The following is a 24,699-nucleotide window of genomic DNA, read 5'->3' as shown; positions in this document are numbered from 1 at the left end:
GTGAGCAGGTAGATCGCATCAGAGCGTCGGGCCGCACAGCGTGAGAACAAACATCGTGAGCTGTGAACTTTTAAACCCTGTGGTTTCATTGTACGGTTTGAGCTGTAGCTGCGTGCAACGATTGAAAACAATCGCACAGCGTATGCCCGGCTTTATTCTTATCACACCTAACATGGACCCTCGGTCTTGTTACGGTGGAGTAGTCTACTTCTCAGCAATACAATGAGGTTCAAAGATTTTTGTTTTAATCTATTATTCATCCAAAATTGTTTCTTTAAAAATATTTTTCTTTTAAATTTGGAAAATTAAACAACAGCGACAAAGATGGATCTAGAATTTATCTTTTTGACAATATGAAATGGAGAGCCAGATATAACAAAAGATCTGAAAAATATTTTATTTTAAATCGGTCAGAAAACATAAATACCTTCTACTGTTTCAGGGATCCAAGACTTTTGATTACAAATAATAGTAAAAAAATTAATATATATAATAGCAAAACTATCTTTCACTATGTACAGTCATAAATACAAAAACAACATAAAGAAATGTATTTTATTGCTGACAATCACACATTAAAAGAGAAATATATTTGTTTATAGTTATTTTTTGTGATAACACTCTAAATGGTTCATTTTACCTGCAGTAAACTGAAGTTTATTAACTTGGAGAAATGAAGGTTTTAGAGTTACTCACCTTCTCCCTCCTTTTTCATTAATAAATACTAGAAAAAAGAAATGTCTCATTAAAATGCTAATAAAAAGTAACAATCTTAACGCTTAACTTGATTTTAGTGTCATCAGCTGATGTTCTCAGGTGGAAATGTTTGGACGGCTTCAAGTCAAAAATGGCGACAGTGAAAGGAATGGTCTGGCACTGTTCAATGAGGGAACTTTGTATAAATCTGCAGAATTAATGTCTAAAAAGACAATTTAATAAAAGGTTCTAATCTGATGATATAGTAATGATAATATATACCATATCATCTTTATTTTTAAAACACTTTTAAACAGCCCAGGTTCACAAAGTGCTATATATACTGCAGATCCAAAAAAGGTTGAACCTAAAAAGTTTAAAAACATCCTATAAAATATTTAGATACATTATACGGAAATTAAAGAATACATGAAAGATATTGTCAATAAAATTAAAAGAGCTAACCTCTCGGGAAATTCAAAATGCTTTCATAAAATGTATTGTTTTAAAAAAGTTGTAACTAACAGAGTGATAATTGCTGTTAGAATAGATCGTCCCTGTGGCTGCAAACCTGAGGGAGCAGGTTAGTAAATATTGTTGTAGGAGCTCAGAGAGGTCAGCAGGTGCCAATTCATTGACAGATTTAAAAATTACAGAAATGTTAAAATGGAGCCTGAAATGCACAGTTAACAAATATATTGACCTGATAATAGAGGTGATGTGCTAAGTAATTTTCAACAATGTACTGATAAATACAAAGTGTTCTTTGTTCTGAATTAGGAGTCAGATCTAGAACAGGTTTGATTTTCTTTTAGAATGTAAAACGATGCATTAAAATAAGCAGTGCCGTTTTCATCCACTGGTACCAGAGAGAATGAGTGATGAGCCAGTCTGATATAAGGTTCCTCAGGAGGATCCGGTTCAAAGGCAGGAACTCCAGGTCACTGCAGCAGATTGTCAGTAGGGGAAAGAGTGTCCGAGCCGGCGGCGCCCCTCAGGGCTCCTCTATGGGCCGATTGTTGTAGCAGCCATCAGGGATGGTTCTCAGGATCTCCTCCAGGTTAGCAATATCTGCCAGGACGGTGTCGATGTCCATGTTGATGGTGGTCAGCCGGCGGCGTTGCACCTCTTCCTGCTGCTCCATGTCCTGCAGCCGAGGCCTCAGACCCTCCTGCACTTCCTTCTCAGCATTGTTCAGAGCTTCCTCCAGCTTCCTCACCTGCTCCTCATCTACAGTGTCTGCGTTATCTGAGGACACAAAGACATCTCTCAATGACCCAGACTGAGTAAAATCAGCACAGCATCAGAAGGCATGGCAGGCTGAGCTCAGTAGAAACCTCATGTTTGACCAGAACTGTGAGGAATATGAAATAAGTTGTTTAGAACTTACTCAGTTTGGCCAGCATGTCGTTAACAACTTTTAGCGTTTCCTGAACAGCGTCTTTGCTCTGTTTAGCATTAGTGAAGGCTGCAGCTGCTCCATCAAGCGCCTGCAATAAACACACACCTTTATATTTATGTCCACCTTATCGAGGACCGTTTGTCTTTGTTGCCAATGGTTACCTCTTGGGCATCAGCCGACAGCGTCTCCACCACGTTCAGCTCATCATTCAGGTCATCTGTCGCCTCCTCTGCCCTGCTCTTTAGATCCTTGGCCTCCTTGTTCAGTTTTTTGGCTTCATCCACCAGACCAGCAGAGGGCGGTAGTGATTCAACTGCTTTCTGGAGGGTAAAATGAAAACAAGGAGTCCTGAGCTACATCACTTCTTCAGATTGTAGAATGTCTACCTAAGTACTATTTTATTCAGTTTTAAACCTAAAGTCAATGCTAAGAAAACAAATCAAATTATTCATATAAAATTGGTATGTGAAGCCCTTATTGTTTGAATAAACCTTCTGGACTATGTCCGCCAAGGAGTCATGGTGATATTTATCATGACTGTGAACAGGTTTATTATTATTATCATGTAGTGGAGGCTGCTGCCACACGGAATAATATAAGAAAAGACCCTGCATTGTCTGTTGTGGCGCAGGAATTACGGACGCCATCTTGGGGAGGTCGACCTGCTACCCTAACCTGCTGATTTGAGGATGCTTCAGCACTTTTGTTTGAACCGACAGACTGTTGACATCAGGGCTCGAGGGATAACTTTGAGTAGTAATCAGACCGTTGTAAGACATACTGAATTCCTGGCGGCCTCTCCACTGGCCCCGGCCGGCCGGGGCTTTGCTGGGGCTCCTGTCTGGGGGTGGGGTGCCCTTGGGGCCTCGGATCCCTGGGGCCTGGGACTGGATCCGCTTCGGGGTGGGGCTGGGTGTTGTTCGGGGATTTTCGGGGTCGGTGCCGGTGCCTTCGCTACGATGCCGGTTCCTGGGCGGTGTTTCTTTCCTGTGCCGGTTCTGTGGTATCGGTTCGGGGAGGGGGGGAGCTGCGCGGCATGGTGGGGTGCGGGTCTTGGGTCCTGTTTTGGGCTCCGGTTTTTCCGCTCGCACTTCTCCTCTTGCCTATTTATTTTAATTGTAATTATTAATTAATTAATTTATTTACCTATTTATTTGTTTTTTTTTTTTTTTTTTTTTTTTTTTTTTTCTCTTCCTCGGTGGGGGGGTGCGGTTGCGGGCGGGTCGGTGTCTGGTGTCCGCTGTCGCATTGTGGGGGCCCCTTTTTTTTTTTTTTTTTTTTTTTTTTTCTCTTTTTTTCTTTGGGGGGTTTGGCATGTCTGTTTTCTCGGGGGGCAGGCGGGCCTGCTGGGTGGGGGTCCTGCTGGCGGCGCGCCGCTGGTGTGTGGGGGTCCGGGCGGTTCCGGCGGGGGTAGTGTTGGGGGGCCGGTCTGGGCGGGCTGGCTGCGCTGGCTGGGTATTCGGGTGGGTTTTCCCTCCTGGAGGCATGGCGGGGCTGCTCTGTTCCCACTGATCGCGGCGGGTGGGGCTGCGGGGCGGGTGGGGGCCTGGGGTGGCTATGACCGGCGCGTGGTGGGGGGCCGGGGCGGCGGAGCTGCTCTGGCCGCGTGTCGGGGCCTGGTGCGGGCTGCGGGGGGGGGTGGCGGACGTGGCTGGGCTGCTTTGGCATCGTCCGGTGGGGGGGGCGGCGCGGTTCGCTCCGCTCTGGCTTTGTGCTGCCCCTCGGGCTGCTGGGGGGGGGTGGTTGCGCCGGCTGCGGTCTGCTCCTCTTGCGTTTTTGCGCCGGGCGGCTTTTCTGCTCTCGGGCTGATTCTGTGCGCGGTGTGTTTCGTTGCGCGCTGTTGGCATCGGTCTTGGTGGGGTGGGGCTGCGCTTTTGGCCGGGGGGGGGCGTTTTGGGGGGGGTCCCGCGGCGCTCGTGGCCGGTTCGCGGCGGATGCGCATGGGCCCCGGCCGGGGGCGGGGCCGCCTTAGTGTTTTCCTTGGTGGTGCGGTCGCGGTGGGTGTTGCGGCCGGTCGCCGGGGCTTGGTGCGGGGGGGCGGGGCGTGTTTCGGTGCTCTGTGGGGCTGGGGCGTTTCGGTCGGCGCCGTGGGGGGGCTGGTGTTCGGCGCCCGGCCCTACTTCGGGGTGGCCGGCTGCCGGCGGGGCCCGCGGACTCGTCCCCGCGGCTCCCCGGGGCGCCGGCATGGCGGTGGCTGGGGGGCTTCTTCGTGGCTGTCTCTCCTCCTGCCTTGGTGGGGTCTGATTTCCGGGGCTGGCCCCGCCTTGGTGCCTTCGCTTCTGGGGTCCCCTTGGGTGCCTGGGGCTTTGGGTCTCCCGGCGCTGGACTCAGTGCTCTGGGGGGTGTGCCTCTCCGGCTCTCCACAACCACTATTGAGCATTTTTTTCTATGGTTAAAACTTTACATGCACAAGTTCACCCTCACAAACAACTACAGGTGCTAGGCTTCAGGTACTTAGAGATTCACTTCCAAACAGAAACCCCACATTCATATCTTCAGGTAACACAGAGTACATGTCAGACTTAATAATATTACTTTAGTGATAGTTTCAAGGTGTTTGCTTTATTGTATATCTCGTACCATGTTTTTTGGTTGTGCTGTTCTTTTTTATTTTTTTATTTTTTTTTTTTTTTTTCTCCATCTCATTACAGGTGTTGAAGCAGACTGAAAATGTTTTGTCATTGTCTCCTTCCTATCTCCTCTTTCTTTCATCTTTTGTCCTGTTTTTTTCTTTTTCTTTTTCCTTCTTCTTCTTCTGTTTTTCTGCTCTACTTACATTGCAGTGTCCATATGAACTGTAAAACTCCCTGCATAATTATAATAAAGCAATTTATATACATGAAACAAGTGGAGCGGTATGGCAATTGCGATACCGCTACACTTGTGAAAGTAAAATCTGTTGGGCTCCTTTTGGCATCAAGACAATTATTCTTATTGCCACCTTGCCAGACAGGACACTGTAAAAAAAAAAAAAAAAAAAAAAAAAAAAAGACATACTGAATAAACAGCATATATATGAATTTGGCGCTATATAAATAAACTGAATTGAACTGAAATTGAAATATAGATATAGAGTGTATAAATACATATATACCCTCTATATATCCATTATATTATATAAATATACACAGACATTCCCCATTGTAGGCCAATAAAGGGGTTTCCTATTCTATTTTATTCTCTCTCTCTCTCTGTATACATTTATATACACATATATATATATATATATATATATATATATATATATATATATATATATATATATATTTATTAAGAGAGAGAGGTTATATTTTTTCATTTGAATTTGTTTAAAGGTCAAATAGATTTTTAAGTGAAAAACAAACAATCCTATTTTTTTTTTTGCTTTTTACCTCTCTAAAAAAATCCTAGAAAGGAGCAAAATAAAAACAATAAAAACAAAGATCAAACGCTGAGCCATGAGCACAGCTGCTAATAGCTTCCATTCAGAGCTTTTACCTGCAGTATATTAGCCAGTTTGTCCAGAGTGTCGATATTTCCCACGGCCTTATCGTAATCCCCGGACGCTTTGTCCAGATCTGACTGCGTTTCATCGTTTTTGCGAACAGCTTCCTGGATGGTGGTGTTGATGCTTGGTAGACGTGCGATGGCTTCATTAGCCAGAGCTTTGCTGTCACTGATCTGCTGGTCAAAACCTTAGAACACAAACAATGGATTTATAAAGAGATGGTTTAATCTCTACAGTGTTCCATGTCAGGTTCTGCTGCATTCCACCTATAAACAAGCTGCTCTGATCCAGTTTAGAAGCTGGATCTCTAAATCTAACCAAATGGTTTTTAGAAAGCCTTAAATCCTGGATAGGTGCCTTTTCCCAGTCGGTTTCCTTTAAAGACAGATATGGGATGTAAGGTTGGAGTTAATCTGTGACACTTCAAAGACTACAAGCAGTGTTGTCAAAGTCCTATTTCCTCTGACTTGTTGATCATTTTATCTACACAAGCAGAGCCTGAGGTTGACTGAAGAATCATACGCATCAGTTTACACCTTCTTTCCCAATCATTGCTTAGGATGTGCTTAATGGCCTAGATTAAAAAACAAACAACTTATTACTGGACTAGAGGCAAAGCTAGTTTATAAACACTAAAAGAGGGTAGTGTCTCGTAGTTTCCAGCTTTACCTAGTAAAGGACCAAGCCAATATTAATCGACTTCCATAGATCTTTAGAACATTTTATACCTACCTACTGTTTAGGTTCCACTTATTTGGCTCTATGTTGTGGATTTCTGTGTAGGGAATTGCTGCTTCAGATAGGGGTTCTTAAGTTTACGGCAGAGCTGTCTTTCTTTAGAGGGAGGGGTTTCTGGACCTGCAACCTCAGGGTTTCATTTCCCCTTAATGCAGATTATGTTTTTTTCCCATCTTAAAGCTATACCATTCAGTGTGCACAGAAGGGTCTAAAGCTGGAAGGAGAGTTTGCTCCTTAATTTTAATAAGGTAATTAAAATGATTTACCAATGGAATTAGTTTTTTTTACTTTTAAAATAAGATAATTAGATAATATTCAATTTGCATTACACAATGCAATTGTTTTTTCTTATTTTAAATGTACATTTCAAAGTGTCTCACTTTCTTCCTCAATTGAAGAAAAAATACCTTATTTAGATTTAGGTAGTGCAGATGGAAAGCTGCTACCAGCTGTGGGATGATTCCTTACTTTATCTGGAGGACTTTCAGGTGCAGAGAGATAAACATGATCAGAGCTAAGCCTGCAGTAATACCAGTCTGTTGTGGGGAAGGATTAAGGAATATTCTCCCAGTGGAGGTTTTCCAGCTGCATCTACCAGAAAGAAAACCTGTGGCCTGAACCTGAACTCACTAAAGGAGTGAAGAACATCGTAAGGTCTCCTACATGTGGGTAGAACACGTCACCTTGGTGTCCTATTTCTATAATGAAAGAGTTTTTAAAGAGGCCAGAATTTCTTTTTTTTTAGATGTTTAAGTAAATTAAAATATGCAAATTTTTTTAAAAGAAGTTAAGAGAAATGTTAAACTAACGCTATAACAGTACTGACACTGGTGGCCTGGCTTCTGGGCTGGAATCATCTGCTACACTTCCTCATTTTCTTTTTGGTCTTCCCAATACATTTGCAGATTAGAAGAAATATAAATTATTTATAAAACCTTTGTTGGTAGATTTTTTTTTTTTTTTTTTTTTACAGTTCCTTGAATCACAACAACTTTTGTGAATCAGTTATCAGCCCTAAAACCACCCAGATCAGTATTGGCAGTTTGAGCTGAAACAACTAATTTAACTTTCTGTTGATTTTATTTTTATTATCAACTGAAGCCACCAATTGTGGTTGTACAATAAAATACATACATTTCGTCGCATGCATGTGCAATGTATCCCACAGCGCCTCCTGTTGAAGAGACTAAGCGGACATCCATACCTCTCAGGGTGTTGAGGGTGTTGCTCAGGTCCTCGTCGTTGGTTCTGATGCTTTGCAGAGCCTTTTCGGTTTTGGTTTTAGCATCGTTGACTCTGTCCAACAGCTTGTTGTACTCCTGCAGAAAAAGACCAACTTAATCTGAGGAGGAACTTCTGGTCACAGTCAAACAGACTCATTGGAGTCTCAATACTTTTTATTCATAATTAACCCTTCTGACAGATTTATTTTTTCAGCTGGTTTCTGATTGATCTGTACCTTCTGGCCAGTTTTTCCTTTATCCAACTGGTCTTTAACGATTGTCCGTTGTTCTTGCATTTCATCCATCAGATCCTCCGCGGCAGAGATGTTCCTCTGCACCTCCTCCTTCAGCCCATTCAGCTCGGTGAGCAGGGCGTCCACATCCCCCTGAGGATAAGGACACATCTCTGGCTTAGAGACATTTGCTGGTTAACAATCCAGATCCTGAGTTTCAGCAGCAGCTGTTACCTTCATTGATGCTGGGAGGCTCTTTTCCAATCTTGAGATGTCTTTCAGCATGCTGTTAGCCATTTTGCTTTCCTGGCTGGCATCATCACTCACTCCAACTGCCTGCTTCTCCAAATTCTTCACATCTGCTGATTTCTGATCATAACTGGTTGCAAACAGGAGAAATTGGTCAAACATCTAAATCTCAGACACAACAAAAAAAATCAGAAAAGGTTTCACTAGGGCAGTTAAATATTCCTTACAGCAGATTTAACTGATGAATTTAATGCACAGATAGATTTTGGTATCATTAGCAAACTAATGGAGGAAGCCGTATTTGCTAAAAATATACCTAATTAGCAAATAAAGAGAAGGAGAGCCATATGACTCCTTGAGGCATCCCAGCAGTAAACAGCTTAAGAGGAGCAAATCCTAAATAATAATTAAACTTTATTGATCTCACATGGGAGAAATTTACCTCTGCATTTAACCCATCCCCTTGGGGAGCAGTGTGGGGTTAAGGGTCTTTTGCTGTGGGGGTGGGGCTTGAACTCAGAGACTTAGGATTCTAAGCTCTATGCGCTAACCACTCCCCAAAACCTATCAAAAACTATACCTAATTAAATATTGAGCATAAAATTTTTTATTGAAACAATGAAGAAGTGGTTGCAGAATAATGGTAAGAAGAGTTTGAACAGCTTCATCTTTTGATGTATTTATTCGTTAGGTTAGATGCCAACAGGAGCTACTCACAGGCTCTTCAGATCTCCAACCAGCTCTTTGACTTTGTTCTCTCTGTTCATTAGAGGTCGCACCAAATCGAGACTCTTCTGTGAGTCGCTCAGAGCCTCGTCGGCTGTCTTCTTCACGGAGTCGGCCGTCGTTTTGTGTCTGGAAGATGAAACAAAGTAATTCAGCAGCGGCGATGATAATAAAGGTGAACCAGGTTTATCAGTGACGTCATGTCGGTTCTTACTTTTCAGCGAGGTCTTTTGCCAGCGGCACCAGCCGACTTAGACTGTCTGAACTCTGGGGATCATCACGAAGAGGAAGCTCCTGACAGAAAAAAAAAAACAAAAAACAGAGGAAAACAGTCAGTATGAATGACCTGCAGCCCTCACAGAAATATCTGATCAGCAGAAAGTCTTGTTTTCATTATTCAGCTTGTCTCAGAGGTATGTTGGATTGTTATGAAGTCTTACCACTGACTGGAGTTTGGTTTTGGCCCCCTCCAGTTGGCGTCTCATCTCATCCATTAGTGTCTCCACCTCCTCCACCTTGGTGTTGAAGGTATTCCGCTGCTGCTTGATTTGCTCCGCTTTGTCTGAGATGTTCTGGATCTCCTTTTCTTCTGTCAGCTGAGTCCTGCTGATGGACAACAGACGATCCTGCAGGCTTTTGTCTTTCTCTGTGAAACAGAAACATGACACTTCATAAATAAAAAGGTCTTTTATTAAATTAAACTTTAGCAACAAGTTAAATAGACTGTACATATTCATCTGCAGTACCTTTAACCGCCACTAAGAGCTGCTAAAACCCAAACAAAGTGAGAAGAGGTCTAGTTTGGAAAAATAACATGATTCCTGTTACACAACTGTATCCTGTTTAGAAAATAAATAAAGAAAAACAAAATGCTGACATTCAAAATAACTTATAATAATTAGAATGAATTCCCCCAAAAAATCTGTATTTTCTTTACGATATATCTTTTGCTCACAAACAAAAGAAAGAAGAGATTACCATACCCTGCCAAATCTATTAATAAAGCCCTTTAAACATTCAACAGGACCAACAAGCTGCACTCAATCATAAGATACACAACATTAGTAATAAATAACTACTAAAGTGGTTTATCAAAGTAGCAGTAATAAAACAATGAAAGATACACAGTAAAGTATAGTAAACATCTCAAATTGTGTCAAAAGCCAAAGAAAAGAAATTAGTCTGTAGAAAGGATTTAAAATCAGAAAAAGAAGTTAAATACAAATTAAAACTTATTTTAAGGAAAACAGATACAACTTTAAATGTTGCTTTAGTTATGATTTAAGTATTGAAATTTGAAACATTTGAAAGAATCCTCTGATAATGCTTCTATTCCTGAAGCATATTTCTACACGGTCAACTAACCTGTGAGGTCTTCGCTGTTCTCCTGCAGATTCTTCACCAGCTTCTCTATCGCTTTCAGGGCCGCCTCCATCTCTGCGCCGTTTGTCAGAGTTTGGCCCGATTCAGAGAAGAGCCTCTCCAGCTCTTTGAGTTTCACAGCGTAGCCCTCCATCTGATGGTTAAAAAGAGTTAATGCACTGCTGCCCGCAGAACATCTGACATAAGAAATGCTTTTTTATAACTGTATAGAAAGATAAAACAAATTATAAATATGATGTAAAAGAAATCTAAGATTAAAGCAGACAAATATTGAAAAAACTCAAAATAAATCCCCATGAGTCATAAAAATGTTTTTCATTTGTTCACAAGAAGCAGTAATTATAGAACTGCTGGTCAAAGTGATAAATATTAAACTTTATTCTTTCCCCTATAGAGTACATGTCTGTATCGCATAAAAAATGTAGTCTTTATTCTTTGCATTAGATTGATCTAAAGAGCTTAAGATTTATAACTGTTCGTGTAAAAGTTTTAGGCAAATGATTTATATTTTTAACTGGAACAAATGGATCAAAAATATTTCACTTAAATATTATATAGAGATGGAGATTTTCCTCGCTGCTTTGCAGTGTAGGGTCCATGCAGGCTCCATGCAAACTGTTGGATTTCTTTCGATAAAAAAACTTTGAACCAATCGGACTGTTTTGTTTCTGTAAAATTCTCTGAGACGACGTGTGTTGAGAATTGCACTACATACATAAACTGAATTAAATGAAATTATTTTCATAATAAAATAAATGCTCGAAAAACTATTTCAAAGACTTATGTGATACTGTTTTCTGTTTTATAGTTCAGTTTCTACAACTGATGTGACTCCAATGTACCATTTCTATTTTAATGCATTTATTGTGCTGTGGTAGAAGAATTAACAGACATCCAAACTAATTTCTGGGAAATAGTGCTGTGAAAAGTAAAACCTTTGATTTATTCGACATTTCCTCTGTACTGAGGAGATTAGATTACCTTCTTTTTGATGGGGTTAAAGCAGGCGGGGCAGTTGGGTCGATCACACCTCAGGCCCTCAAAGCCTGGTCGACACTGGCACCGACCAAAGTCGTCACACTGATCGTCATCTGAGCCCTTAGGGTCACAGTTACAGGCTGCCGAAGGAAACAGCGGAAATGTTGGGAAACATTTCTCAGATTAGAGGTGACAGAGAATGAGATGGTCTGGATTCTGTTCTCACGTTTGCAGGCATCAGTGGATCGGTTGTGGTAGAACCCTCTCAGACAGTTCTCACAGAAACGTCCAGTCGTGTTGTTTAAGCATCTCAGACATTCCCCGGTGGAGCGGTCGCAGCTCCTTGCCATGTTGACGTCGATGTGACCGTTGCAGTTGCAGGGTCTGCAGGCTCGCTGCACACCTTGAAGTCCTGCAGGGTCGCCATAAAATCCCTGGCGACAGGTGTCACAGTAAAACCCTGAAGGGACACATCAAACATCAACATCACTGACATTTCAATCTGCAAAGCATTTTGACTGGTTACTAAAAGCCCCATTTCTTTTCTGTTGGGTTACTTCTGGACTCACCAATGGTTCCTGGAGGACAGTGGTGACATTGAGGCTCCAGAGCTCCAGCAGCCAGAGAGCAGGACGTTCTCTCTGGGCAGGGACACCTCACACAGTTCCCCTGCTGCCCTGGGTCTTTGTAAAAGCCTTCTGAGCAGCTTTGTTCGCCTGGCGTCTCATCAGCAGAATAACAGTCTCCAGTCTGGGGGTCGCAGCTGCCCCCCCTGCAGCTGCAGGGCTCACAGACGCTGAAGGATCCTGCTGATGGGACTCTGCGCCTGAACCCGGCCGAGCAGCGCTCACAGAAGTCCCCCTCGTATCCCGGAGGACATCTACAGGTCTGAACCCAGCTGGCCGAGATGCCTTCCCCACGCCGCGCAGAAACCAGGTTCACGTTGTCAAGGTAACCACGGCCTGAAGGAATGACACAATTGTAATGATGAGGAGATGGATTTAAACTGTTTCCTGTAGAAGTGCTGCTAGATGTCGTCAGCATAAAGGCTGACCCTGAATTTTGTTGACTTTAACTGACAAACACCATAAACTGAAGATTAAAACAAATGCTTGTTGGTCATAAATGTATTTAAAATGCCCAAATTTTACACCTGGGTATAATTGGGCCTTTAACCCTTTAAATAAAAAAAAGTATGTTTGAACTGTAAATATACAGTCATATATTACATATTACAATTAATTTAAATTTTTTTTAATGTATTTATTACTGTTTTCAACTTTGCATTTTAAAAAATGAAATTGTCTAGAGCTATTTTAAACCAAATTTAAAGCTAAGTCTCTCTAAGTCCAACACCCAAATGCTTCACATTTTATACATGAACTGTTTAAGATCGCTACGCCATCAGTCGGATATTTGAGCACTTCAAAAACATCAGATACATGTAATGAATGGAAAATCTATAATAAATTGCAGAGAAATGACAAATAACACATCTAATATAATTGATTCAAGGTTTATGTGTTTTTTTTCTTTTGTCTGAATGTTCAATAACAACTCAAGATTAAATCTTTTTACATTTCTGACAATTATTTGATGGTTTGGGCCTTAAATTGTTAGAGTGAATGAAACATTTATATCTGTTTATATAAATGATATAAATGTATCATGTTTAACAATCTAAAACAAACGATGCTCTTGTGAGCTGACTGTCTTATGGAAATCTATGATTCAAAGGAAGATGCTTATTTGCATCAAATTATATTCAATAACTATAAAAAACCAATTTTGAAATAATTTATTCAAAAATGATTTAAAATGTAAACCATATTTTTAAAAAGACGATAATTGTGAATTAAAAATAATAAAAGCAAGACAGATCTTTCAAATATTGTTGTAAAGTTAATATATAATCAACTAAACATCGATCAACCAGTCGTTTTCATACCCCCAATGATTACAAATACTGTGGGATCATTATGTCTCGTTATATATTTATAGCATAAATGCTTGATTCATTTCTTAAAATAAAGGGTTTTACCATTTTCTCCAAATGTGGCCCGGATCTTTATGGCTGTAAGGTTCTGGAGGAGTTTCTGGAACTCAAATGCTGAAAGTTGAGGTCTCCATTTGCTGTTTAGCTGCTCATCAAGCCTGTTCAGAAAAACAAAACAAAAGTCAAGCTGTGGAAACTGTTTTTGAAGCTAAAGCTCATGAGACAGTCTGTTAAGGCCCTTCATCAGTCGTCACTTTAAACCTGCAGAACAAGAACAGATTCAACCGGTCCAGTTTTTGCTGCCTCAGTTCATTTTTTTTTACATAATTATAAGATATCTGGAAGTTATGGTACCGCTTAGAATCTTTCAGAATTAAATGACCCTTTCATGGGTTTAACGAAAAGAATATGAACATTGTGTGTTTTCCAGGGAGAAAAGCCAAAATAAACATAGTTTCTACGTGTTTCAGCAGGTTAGAGTGTTTGGATTCCTTAGCTCCGGCATGCTTCCACTGCTGTGAAAAAGGTTTGGATTAGAATTCACAATGAGTTCATGTTGAAGGCATTAGAAACCAATGAGGCATTACAAAACACTGTTTTAATACCCCGTGTGTTTGGCCTATCACACAAAGGGGGTTTTAATACATGGAGAAAGAAGTAAGTGGACATTTTTCTGACCTGAAGGTGTAGTGAATCTTTTTCCCACATGGGACGATGGACCTAAGGTCACCCAATGAGGCAGCCACTCTCAAACCGGCCCCTTCCAGGATCACATCAGTTGTGGATGGGTGTCGAACGCCGCGGTCCAAACGGAGTGAGAAGGAGAAGTTCTGACCATAACTCAGTAGTTTATTTCCCAGGTAGGACTCTGCAGGACAGGAGAGGAAACATCTGGTTAGATGATTAGATGGGGAAACAAGAGAGACGAGGAGCAGAGCTAGTCTCACCTGGTGCGTAAAGGTAAGTCGGCAAACTTTGTTTGGAGATCACCTCCAAGTCCTGGTGTTTGGGTGACCAGCGGAAGAAAACATCTGGAGGAGTCATACCATGAACCGTCGCTGCTGTCCAGCCGTCTGGCCCTGAAACACCAGAGAAACACCTGGTTAACCCAGAAAGAGGCTTTAATTTTATCTTGGGGAGTGGTTAAGTGTGACATTACCTGTACTGAAGGTGGAGGAGATGTTGTAGATGGAGTAACCAGGCTTTGCAGAACACTGCTCACTGTGTCCGTAACAGAAACACGACGAAGTCAAACTCCCAGAATCCTCTCTTTCCTGACGTCTGAAAACAACCAGAAAGATGTTGATGTGAAAGAGAAACAAGAACTGTGTCACGAAGAAATAGATGTCTGAAATAAAAATCAAGATCGGAATTCCTTTAAAAATGCATCGTTTGGCACCTATTCATCGTGTTTAAACCTGGAGAGAAGCTGTGTTGACAAAGAATAAATGTTCCTACACATAAAACATGAACAGTTACATCTTCTGGACCATAAATCTAATGAAAAATATGAATTCCATTTTAGTTTTTTCTCCCAGTTCTGTGTTTTTCAAAAAAATATTTCTTTTCCTCTTTAACCTGCTTTATTTTTCCCTTATTGAACACAAAATCCAAACTTCTGCGCTGAATGCACTGGGTGCTCACTGTGGTCAGTTTATTAGATTCTGTTTAACATTGAAAATGCTGCCACCTGCTGGAAAATAAAGCTGTGTCAGACATTTGGAAACAAACTGTTTTACAATGAATTGTATATTTTCGGTTCATGTTTAAGTTTCCTTTGATAACAAAACCAAACCAACACTTTAGAGAACAACTAAATCAACCTCAATCCCATTATTCAACAGATGAAAGTAATGATTTAGTTGAAGTCGTCTTTTTATCACCTAAAACACTCAAAAATAATATTCATAGTTCTTAATATATTAATGCAAGAGGGCAATGAAAAACCTGTGTGGAGTAAAAATATAAAATATTTTTTAGTTTCATGGCTAGACCCCATTTAGTCACCTTTGTCTGCAGCCGTTCGGCCCCATCGGTCCATCGGGGCAGCGCTCACATTTGTCCCCAATGACTCCTTCCTTACAGCTGCAGCGCCCCCTGCTGTCGCATGTAACGCTGACAGACCCTGCAGACAGAAAACACTCAGACCTTTCTTCAAATGTGCTGACATCACACGGAGGGGTGTGTCCTCACCTGCGGGGTTACAGCTGCAGGGCATGCAGCTCTGTCCCGCCCCCTGCTGGTAGAAGCCGTCCTTGCAGCGCTCGCAGTGTCGGCCCTCAGTGTTTCCCTCACAACCCATGCAGTACAGACCAAAGGCGTCCCGCAGGCAGTACCGGGCCTTGCCGTTACATTCACAGCGGAGATTTGCTGCAGGATGAACAAAAGATGGAAAGCCATGGTCAAGATTCTCAGTCATCCAGGTCATAGTCATTCCAAAAGGGTAAAAAACAATCCTCTGGGCTTTGTTTCCATGTTTAAAGACAACAGATTAATTTAACAACATAGACAGGTATGGGGCATTGCTGGCTGACAAAGAAACCAAATGACCCCATTCCAAAGGGGTGGATACATTCTTCTGTTTCTATCTGCATGATTTCTAAACAAAATCTTTTCAAACTCAACGCAATTTCTCACATTTGAATTGAAAAAGCTTCCTGAATCGGAAGCCAAACGTCTTCAAACTTGGAAACAAAGTGCAGTGGATTGTTTTTTTTTTTTGTTTTTTTTTTACTTTTTTGTAATCATAAAGTGGAAAGTTTCCCATTTGAATGTGAGCAGAGGAACAAGATCTATGTGGTTGTTGTGGTTTAAGGGGCTGGAAACAGTGAACTAAAGCTCTGCAGATAAATCCCACTGACCAAACTTCTGGTCTGAGGAAACAACTCAGAGTTCAGGGGTCATCATCAGATCTGACCCGTGGCGTTCTGTAGCCTGCTGCTGCTAACACATCCTAAGATAAAAGGACACATCAACAACATTTCATTTAGAAAGTGAGAATGAAGAGAGAAGAGGATGAGAAGGCCTGCAGAAACATCTCCTCACTTCATGTTTTTATATCTGTTCCACACGATGAAGCAGAAAGTTCCTCAGCAGCTCTGATTTATGGGCTAAAATCTCACTAATATGATGCTTCAGTGGAGAAGTCCGCTTAAATTTAGAATTCAAACTTCTGAAAGAACTTCAAATATGAAATTATTACACACTGTTCAATAAATGATCAGTGTTTTTAATTCAGAGTAATTTTCATGTGAATGTGCTTTACTGGAGGCATCCATGTTTGTCAAAGAACACTACTGCCACCTACTGGTTTGTGACGTCACGGTGCGGTATCTGGTGTTTGTCACAACGCACTATTATCCAAGTCATCTTGAAAACATTCTTCTTCCAAATGTTGGCTACATATTATGTTTTTTCTCTAGCTAGAAGTTTAATGATAGTATCCCAACATCCAGCTGCCATGCACGTGGGCATTGTCAGTTTCACTATAGCTCTGGTGAATTTCAATGGTGAAGTCCTCTGGAAATCTTCAATAATTGTTGTTGATTGCAGATGTGTCTAGTAGTTCCCATTGATTTTTGCTTATAAAGCGGGGAGAATGGCGCTAGGCTTACCGCACCGTGACGTCGTTAGGGGTGCTGATGCCTATCTCTATGGGTGAGAGGCGGGGTACACCCTGGACAGGCCGCCAGTCCATCGCAGGGCAGAACTGGATTCATTAAAGTTAAAATTTTAGTTAACAGCTAAGGGGAGTTTATATTTAAAAATTTAAAAATGGTCTGCTTGATCAAAGCCAAGAACATCTAAAATATATTCACACTTTAGCTGGGAAGCTGCTTGAAGGTGTGCTTTGACCTTTAACCAGTCATGATGTTGGTACTTTCTGTTGTATAAGATCTGCTTAAATACACTGAACAAAATCAAATGAACAAAAATAGTTTAGTTTTAAAACCTAAAGTTGAAACAATTAAATATGTTTATCTTTCATCACAAGCAGCCAAGCTTCATCATCCTAAACTAATAATGAAACATTATCTCTGGATCTTAAAGTGATGCCATAGAAATGAACATTTCTAGACATAATTATCTTTACCAAGTGATTAGTGGTGTAGGTAAAAGAAAAAAAATGCTCATTATAAATAAGGCGGATTAAAAAAGGAACCCTCAGGGTTTGACCTTTCCTCCTGGAAAACCAGCAAATTCTGGGTTCAAACGAGGGCAAACAAAAATTATTTTATTTTCTGAGACACTATTTCAGATTTAAGGTGAGCCTGATAAATAAAAGCAGCTTTAAGTCTCTGCCTGAGTCCTCAGGTGAGTTTAAGGTGTGTCTGTCTGAGGACGCTCTGTGATCACTGTGATTCAGCCGACCCAAACAGATCAGAGGAGGACGTCTAATTCCCCCTGACTCACTGACTGATAACAGTTCCCCTGAGGAGATGAGCTCAGGTGTTGTGTCTCTAGCCGTTTGACACGCAGCCTGAACCAACTCAGAAAAAGAGATTCCATAGCTCGGATCTGAGGCTGTTTTTATCACCGGAGGGACCAATAAATAGCGGCCACACCCAGAAGCAGGCCTGCAGATTTACAGAAAGCTTTATCCTGAATCTAAAACTTCCTTTGAACTGGAAAGACATTATGTGAAGATGTTAAAGAATAATAACTGTTTTAAACCCATAAAGGGAATGATCAATCATTTTTATCCTTTATCTTCACAAACAAAGAGAAAATTCACTTTTCCTTTCAGGAACCTTAAGCTGTGTCTGAAGCCAGGTGAGCGTTTCTTCGTTGAGTAACCGGGACACACCCACATGGAGAAGAATGTGTTCTCATTACAGCAGGAGGAACAGAACAGAACCACCTCTGAGGGAGCAGGTCAGGAACAGGGGATGATATAATTAAACAAGCAGAGAGCAGATTGAAAGTTTCCATTTCTTCGCTAAGAATTCCTTCTAGTTAAAACTCCTTCCCTCTGAAACACGTCTGTCCCTGATTTCATGTCAAATCCTGAGATTATTGACTGATTCTAGTCTGGCTGATCTTCTAACACTGGGATTATACTCTGGTGATGTCAGATGCTTATTACCAGGATATATCATAAAGTCTGAGGTCAACAGATGAATGGAGAATCTCTTCTTCATTAAACCATGGTTCTGGTTCCAGCTTTCATATATTTGGTTTATAAACTGCTCATAAATCAAATGTATCACGGCTGTAAAAATCGTGTTTCTTTGTTTCATCTCATGTTTAGTAGAAAGGTTCCGGAGGTGATTCAGCCCACATGCAGACCAATGAGGAAAAGGGATGTCAGCTTTTCAGTTTTACCACCATGAAGTAAAACCTGATGGAAAAATCATCAAAATCCACAAGGCTCAGATTTATTCATACCCCAGACAGATTTATTTCATGTTACCTGTGACTCATCAGAATCAAGGAGGGAGCTTCAGATTAAGGTGATGGTTAGGAGAACGAGAGCAAGGAGGTGAATAAATAAATGATGCAGAAATATCAATAAAACAGATAATTACTTCTAAACTGATCTGTTATTTTATGACATTTAACTGATTTCTGTCTCAGGTCCAATTAGAACCAAACTTTTTGGTAAATGCTAAATGGTAGGTACTTATGTAGCCCTTTAAAATCATGAAACTTGACCAAAGATAGTTTGGTCATTTACCCATTCACTCACACACTGATGGCGGCAAACTACATTGTCACCACAGGCTGCCGTACACTGGAACCACAGTCCCTGGACCACCAGTCCCTTGGACCACCACTTGCACAAGGACACGACACTGAAAGCTTGAGCCGGGGCTTGAACCAACAACCCTCCATTGCAGGGCAAATGCCACTGTTGACCCAGTTTTGGCTATGATAATATAAGATCAAGTCTGCCCGTATGAATAATTCTTCACCTAGCTGGATGCTCTGCATTGAACATCTGATCAAACCAGGCTGATTCAATCAGCTCTGATTAGGAGGAATGTTGCAGAACCTTTTTGTTTTCATGCTTCCAGTTCTGACCCAGAAACTGGACTCTGCTGACACCCCACAGCAGGATGCCATCACATGTGAGGGTCTCCCTGATGGTCCTGCTGAGCCCCACTGATCACTCTGACTTAGTGAGATGTACCTACCCTGGTTCTGGTGATCCAGCTGCTTGTTTCCCTCTCTCTGCATGATGACCAACCTGGATCTGAACCGGACCCCCTCTGCTCCCAATATTTATGTGTCACATGTCACAGACAGCATCTAATTCCTTCCCTCATCTTTTCAAATAAGTAAAGATTTTACTGTTACATGGTTCTCTCCCGGTTGTATCATCACTGTTGGACCAACCAGGAAGCAGAACAGACCACAGAGGTAGAACTCTAAGCTCTGCGGCTGATTTCTCTGTTTCCCTAAGTCATGTGTCAGCACATCTATCTAATTCCTCCCTAACACGTCTTCTAACCGCAGCAGTGAAAAAATCTGACCCTGAAGGCAAGGCAGCTCCTGTCTGACGGGCTGAGGTGGGGCGGGGTGGCAGCCTCGCCCATGGCTGCCTCCCTCCCTGCTGAATAGAAGACCTAGCTGTGTCCAGAATCTATCAGTTATGAAATCTAAGGTTAAAAGCTGCAAAAAGATCCTTTCAGCTGCCTCATGTCTCAGCAGGGAAGTTTTCAGTTAGATGGTCAGTTTGGAAAAAAGAGCCAAAGTCAAAAAGAACCTTTGTAATCTCACTACTTTGCACCCAAAAAAAAACATAAGATTATGGCCATCACAGCTAGGAGTCAGCGTTGATTAAATGTGGTAAAATAAAACAAAAAAGCTGCTGAATTCATTTAAAATCAGTGAGATTTGCTGAACTAACTTTGGACCCTGTAGGACTTAAAGGATCTGCTGCTGGCCCCCTGATGCAGCCAAAGGCAGATGGAGTGCATGGTTCCCCTTATGCTAGGGGGGCCAACATGTTATCAGGCAGGTAGTCAGAATTTCCAGAACTTTCCTCTTTTCTTTATGTCTCCACTAATGTGTCTGCGTAAACCTTTGATCCACTTTCTTTTGTTAAAGATTCTTTAGAACCTGTTCATCAATATATGGATCTGAGGGTTCTGAGATTAGCTTTGAGCTGAAGGTGTCACCTCTCTGCTTGCTCTCAGAGAATCAATAACAGAAGCTGGGTAATCCTTGTCTTCGGCCGCATCCCATCCATGCCTCACAAACCTCTATCATCTCAATCAGTCTGACTTTAATGGAAACTTCTGCTATAAGTTATTCACTACCTGCTTCAGATTTATACCATCTGGAGGAATCAATCTGACTTCAGCCAGTCTTAGAGACAAAGAAAATCCCTTCAGCAGCTTTCTTTGAATTAAAAAAAAAACCCTACAAACTTTGCTCTCCTTCTTTGCTCAATATCAGGAAAATAAAACCCATATTTGACTCTAAATGTTTTACTGAGCCGAAATGATCTTGGTTTGAATCATCCATGTGTAAAAACCAAACTGTTCCCATCAAACAAAACTGACCCCTGCTCTTCCTTATTGCAGTGATGCTGCTATCTTTTCTGACCCCCACTGTCACTGGGTTTAGTTCTGATAACCTGAAGGTATCAGTTGATACTCTCAGCTGAGAGCCACCTTTGATAAATAATTAGCAAAGAGACAAAGTCCAGCTCTCCACCTTTTCAAGAAGAACTGCCTATTTTCTTTTATTAGGTTCTGATCTTTCTATTCATCAGAACGGATCAGCCTCACCTAGAACTGCTTAAGGCTTCAGGTTCTGATGCCTGATCTCCTCCACCAGAAAAGATTTATAAAAAGCTGTGATCATAGGAGAATGTTTCTGTGAAAAGGAAAGGCAAATCAAACCTAAAAAGCAATAGGAGGTATATAGGTACTTACAGTAGAAAGTGTAGGTGGTCTGGACCGAGCAAACTGCTGCCAATATCCCACAGAGTGAAATCCAGCTGCTTTTCATGTTGTTTGAATCCTGGAGTCAGCTGTGCAGAGAATCTGTTGGAGTCTCTGTGAGCTCTGCTTTTTAACAGCCCTCCTGTCCTGCAGCAGGTCTGAGCATGCTGCTCACTCTGCCTTCCCTTACTCACATGTGATTCACAGACACACACAGAGGCAGAGGAAATGACGGCTGTGCGGGGAATCTTCCATCACATTTCCATGTTCATCATGCAGAGACAGAGGCTCTTAGACCCCATTCTTCTTGAGAATATGGTCTCTGTTTCAGACAGAAGGGAAGATTTCTGATATAAGCATGTCTCTGTGCAGCTGAGCGCTGCAGGAAGTCCAGATAAAACCTCCAATAAATCACTATAAAGATATTACCAGCCTCTGTGGTGCCTTATCTGTCCTGGTTTTCACTCTTCAATGTTTAATGAAGAAGGAAGGAAGATGGATGTTGTAATAAATGGCAACAAGAACATAAAAAAGATGACAAAACACAAGCAAAAACAAGAATAATCTGAGGTATAACATCACAGAAATACAGGAAAAAATATGGAATTTTAAGCAAACTTACTGGGATGAATAAATGAAACAAAGATATAATTTTGACTTAGTTCTGACAATGTGACCAAAGTGGTTAGAATAGCTAGAGGTGTTTTATCTTATTTGAACTTTCGTCTCCACCCTGTAGTTATGAATGTTTTCATGTGTAAACTGTGTCCTGCAGGCACGACACGCCCTGAACCTCAGACACACTCTTACTCACGCACACTCACACTCACACCCTGTCAGCTCCTGTTCCTCATACATACAGCGTCACGCCCGATTTGCTGCAGTTGCCAAGCCGACACCACACCTGAACACACTCACACCTTATCAGCAGCTGACTGGATCAATTCAGTTTAACAACTGCTTATTTCTGAACGTTTCTAAGTTTAGTTAAAACCAAGATTTTCTGGTTTATTAGGTTTAGATGTCTTAGGGTAAAGGGTAGTCAATTCAATTCAGCTTATTTCTATAGTGCCAATTGGAGATATATTTTATTGCATGTTGCATATCCCAGTAAATCTGTTTCACCTTTAAATCTGCAGCTCTCCATATTTCTCTCTGTGCTCTGTTTGAAAAACGATTTAGGAACCCTTTTACTAATATAATGATGCCAGAAACAAAGTTTCAAGAGATTTAGAAGCTCTGCAGTCTGATTCTGTCTGTACAAAAAGAAAACATGTTAATTTTAACCTGTAACTGAGAGCCATAGTCCTCTGTGAAGCCAAGCTTTTATAGTAAAGGAGAACACAACATTTAAACTATGTTTTCTCTAGCTTCTTGTATTATAATTCTAACTGGTATAAACTTACAATCTGTTGCCATTTTTATCTGAAAATGTCATGAAAGGTCTATGGACTTAACCCACATGCAGAAACACCACCGGAAGCAAAGTAAAAGTTTAACAGAGTTTATTGAAAAAAACACAGAGTAATTATGAACTGGTTCTGGTACAGGTCCGGGACTGGAATCACTGACATCTGCATAGATGGATAGTTTGATTAGACAGGCAGCGAGATGGCTTGTCGAGTGTGTTAATTCAGAATGTACCTAGATGAGGTTCTGGCAGATCCTTTGAGAGAGGGGGGGAACCGGTTGGGTCCAGAGACTGTAGATTCAGCAGGGAGCTCAGCGGCAGCAGCGTCTAGCTTCTGACTCGTGAGTTTCAGACCTTGACTTGGTTTCCTAGCTCTTCCTTGAGAGCTGTTGGAGGAATCCAGACTGATGTCTTCGGGTTCGGGTTCCTTGGGCGGGCAGGCAGGGTTCCAGACAAAGCTCATCCAGAGCTTCAGACTTCGATCAGGTTTCCTATGAGGCAGAGAAGACAGAGGCAGGTTAGAATCTAGTTTCTCTCCAGAGTCTACTAGGATTCTATAAATTAACAGAGGCTCAGGTTTCGCTAACCAAACTTGGTCAACACTGCGGCGTTGAAGGAAGGTCTGGCTGCTGCTTATGTAGGAAGGTCTCCTGATGGGCTGATGAGCTTCAGGTGTGCTGGAGGGTGCAGCCCAGGAGACCCACAGCGCTCTCTGCTGGAGACAGATGGTAAATCTCCAGATCCCAACAGTAACCCCAGTCCCTAACAGAAAACATAAAACAGAAGAGAATCCTCGGCGCCCTCTGGTGGGCAAAGCCTCGAGATCCCAACAGAAAAAGCTACATTTGTCTAACAAACAGATTTTTTAACCAACCCGTCTCCTTTCTTTTACTTAAACATATATAGAAGTAGTTGCAGGTTAATATTCACTGAGTGCTGCTGTGTTTCTCTCCTCCAACCATGTAGCTAGTTTGTACTCAGTGAAATGCGACTACAAATCAGATGTCTCAAAGCAACAGGTCCGATGATGTTACACTGAAAGGCGGAACATGGTTGCCGGCGACCCGGTGGGTTTTAAGACGTTAATAGACCACAAAACAGTCATTCTAGGGCTAAATAAAAATAAAAAAAACATTGAGTTGACATCTGCATTTTCTCCACTCAGTGGAGAGCGTCGTTCTACCTAGAGGCATGGGTTCTGCTGAGGATTCCTTGCTGGCCACTTAGAGGATGAAAAGAATGCTCTTTCTTATGCTCTCTGAGGCGGATATCAATGCAAATAGCTAAATTCTCCATTTCTTTCAGGGAACAGGGGAATCTCTGGTTGCCAACTCATCTTTTATCCTTTCATTGAGCCCTTTCATGAACACAACCGTGAGAGTATCTTCAACTGACCATCAGCAGCAAGAGGGTCGAAATCAATAATATGATCTGAGATGGATCTCTCCCCTTGCTTTAGCAACAACAGTCCTCTAGAAGCCTCTTGACAGTAAAAGGTGCATATATATATTTATTTATTTCAAAGCTACAGTGTGTAATAATTACAGGGATATAGTCAGAAATGTAATATATTATACATACCTATGTTATTTATCATCATCTACGAGCTCAGCCTCTTAACCTTAATATTTGCGTTGCCTTAGAATTCGTTATTTATAATTACATAGGAGCGGGTCTCGCAGCCATGGAGGCAGACATCTTTGCGCTACGGCAGCGCAGAGCCAACAAACTAGCGATTGCGAGATCGCCCATTACGCTCGAAAGTAAGTATATTTGTTATCTTAAGTCTACATGAAATCTATACCCTACACAGACTAATGAAATACTATCTGTAAAATTATCTATGTAAACAAACCTCATCACTTGAGAAGGTAGGTGATGCAGACGTCATGGAAGACATTTTGTCCCGTAACGCTCGCCGTACTGTTGGGGGGGAGAAGCGGTGGGGGGAGATGTTCATGTTGCTGCGGTCTGCAGTCTGGGCGTTAGATGTCGCTGAAAATTACACACTGTAGCTTTAAATAGGCATATGGACTCAGAGTTAGGTGACCATATTTCTGAAATCCAATCTGAGGATATGTCCAGCTCGTAGATAATAATAAATACATATCATCAAAATTAAAACAGGAAATGGGAACAGTGACGCTTTCATCTATTTTTACATACACTATATTGCCAAAAGTATTTGCTCACCCATCCAAATTATTGGAATCAGGTGTTCCAATCACTTCCATGGCCACAGGTGTATAAATTCAAGCACCTAGGCATGCAGACTGTTTTTA

The 24,699-nt window shown here is 41.5% G+C and overlaps 1 protein-coding gene across 1 annotated transcript; it reads right to left on the bottom strand.

The window, feature by feature from the left end:
• Positions 1 to 382: 382 nt before the first annotated feature.
• Positions 383 to 21,312, bottom strand: lamc2 (laminin, gamma 2). Its single transcript, XM_038270035.1, has 21 exons — positions 20,998 to 21,312; positions 15,305 to 15,481; positions 15,119 to 15,236; positions 14,271 to 14,392; positions 14,059 to 14,190; positions 13,790 to 13,979; positions 13,157 to 13,269; positions 11,685 to 12,077; positions 11,342 to 11,575; positions 11,119 to 11,255; positions 10,120 to 10,270; positions 9,195 to 9,400; positions 8,969 to 9,048; positions 8,746 to 8,883; positions 8,014 to 8,158; positions 7,783 to 7,932; positions 7,528 to 7,642; positions 5,576 to 5,772; positions 2,260 to 2,418; positions 2,087 to 2,186; positions 383 to 1,944 (listed from the first exon to the last, which is right to left on the bottom strand). Exons 1-21 carry the CDS (start codon positions 21,071 to 21,073, stop codon positions 1,691 to 1,693), a joined length of 3,387 nt encoding a protein of 1,128 aa, XP_038125963.1. The 5' UTR covers positions 21,074 to 21,312; the 3' UTR covers positions 383 to 1,690.
• Between the last annotated feature and the right edge of the window lie 3,387 nt (positions 21,313 to 24,699).

Source organism: Cyprinodon tularosa, unplaced genomic scaffold (genome assembly GCF_016077235.1).
Source record: "Cyprinodon tularosa strain WSP-4 unplaced genomic scaffold, ASM1607723v1 ctg749, whole genome shotgun sequence".
Lineage (NCBI taxonomy): Eukaryota > Metazoa > Chordata > Actinopteri > Cyprinodontiformes > Cyprinodontidae > Cyprinodon > Cyprinodon tularosa.
The sequence above is the reverse complement of the archived record's forward strand: the minus strand, read 5'-3'. Positions and strand labels throughout refer to the sequence as shown.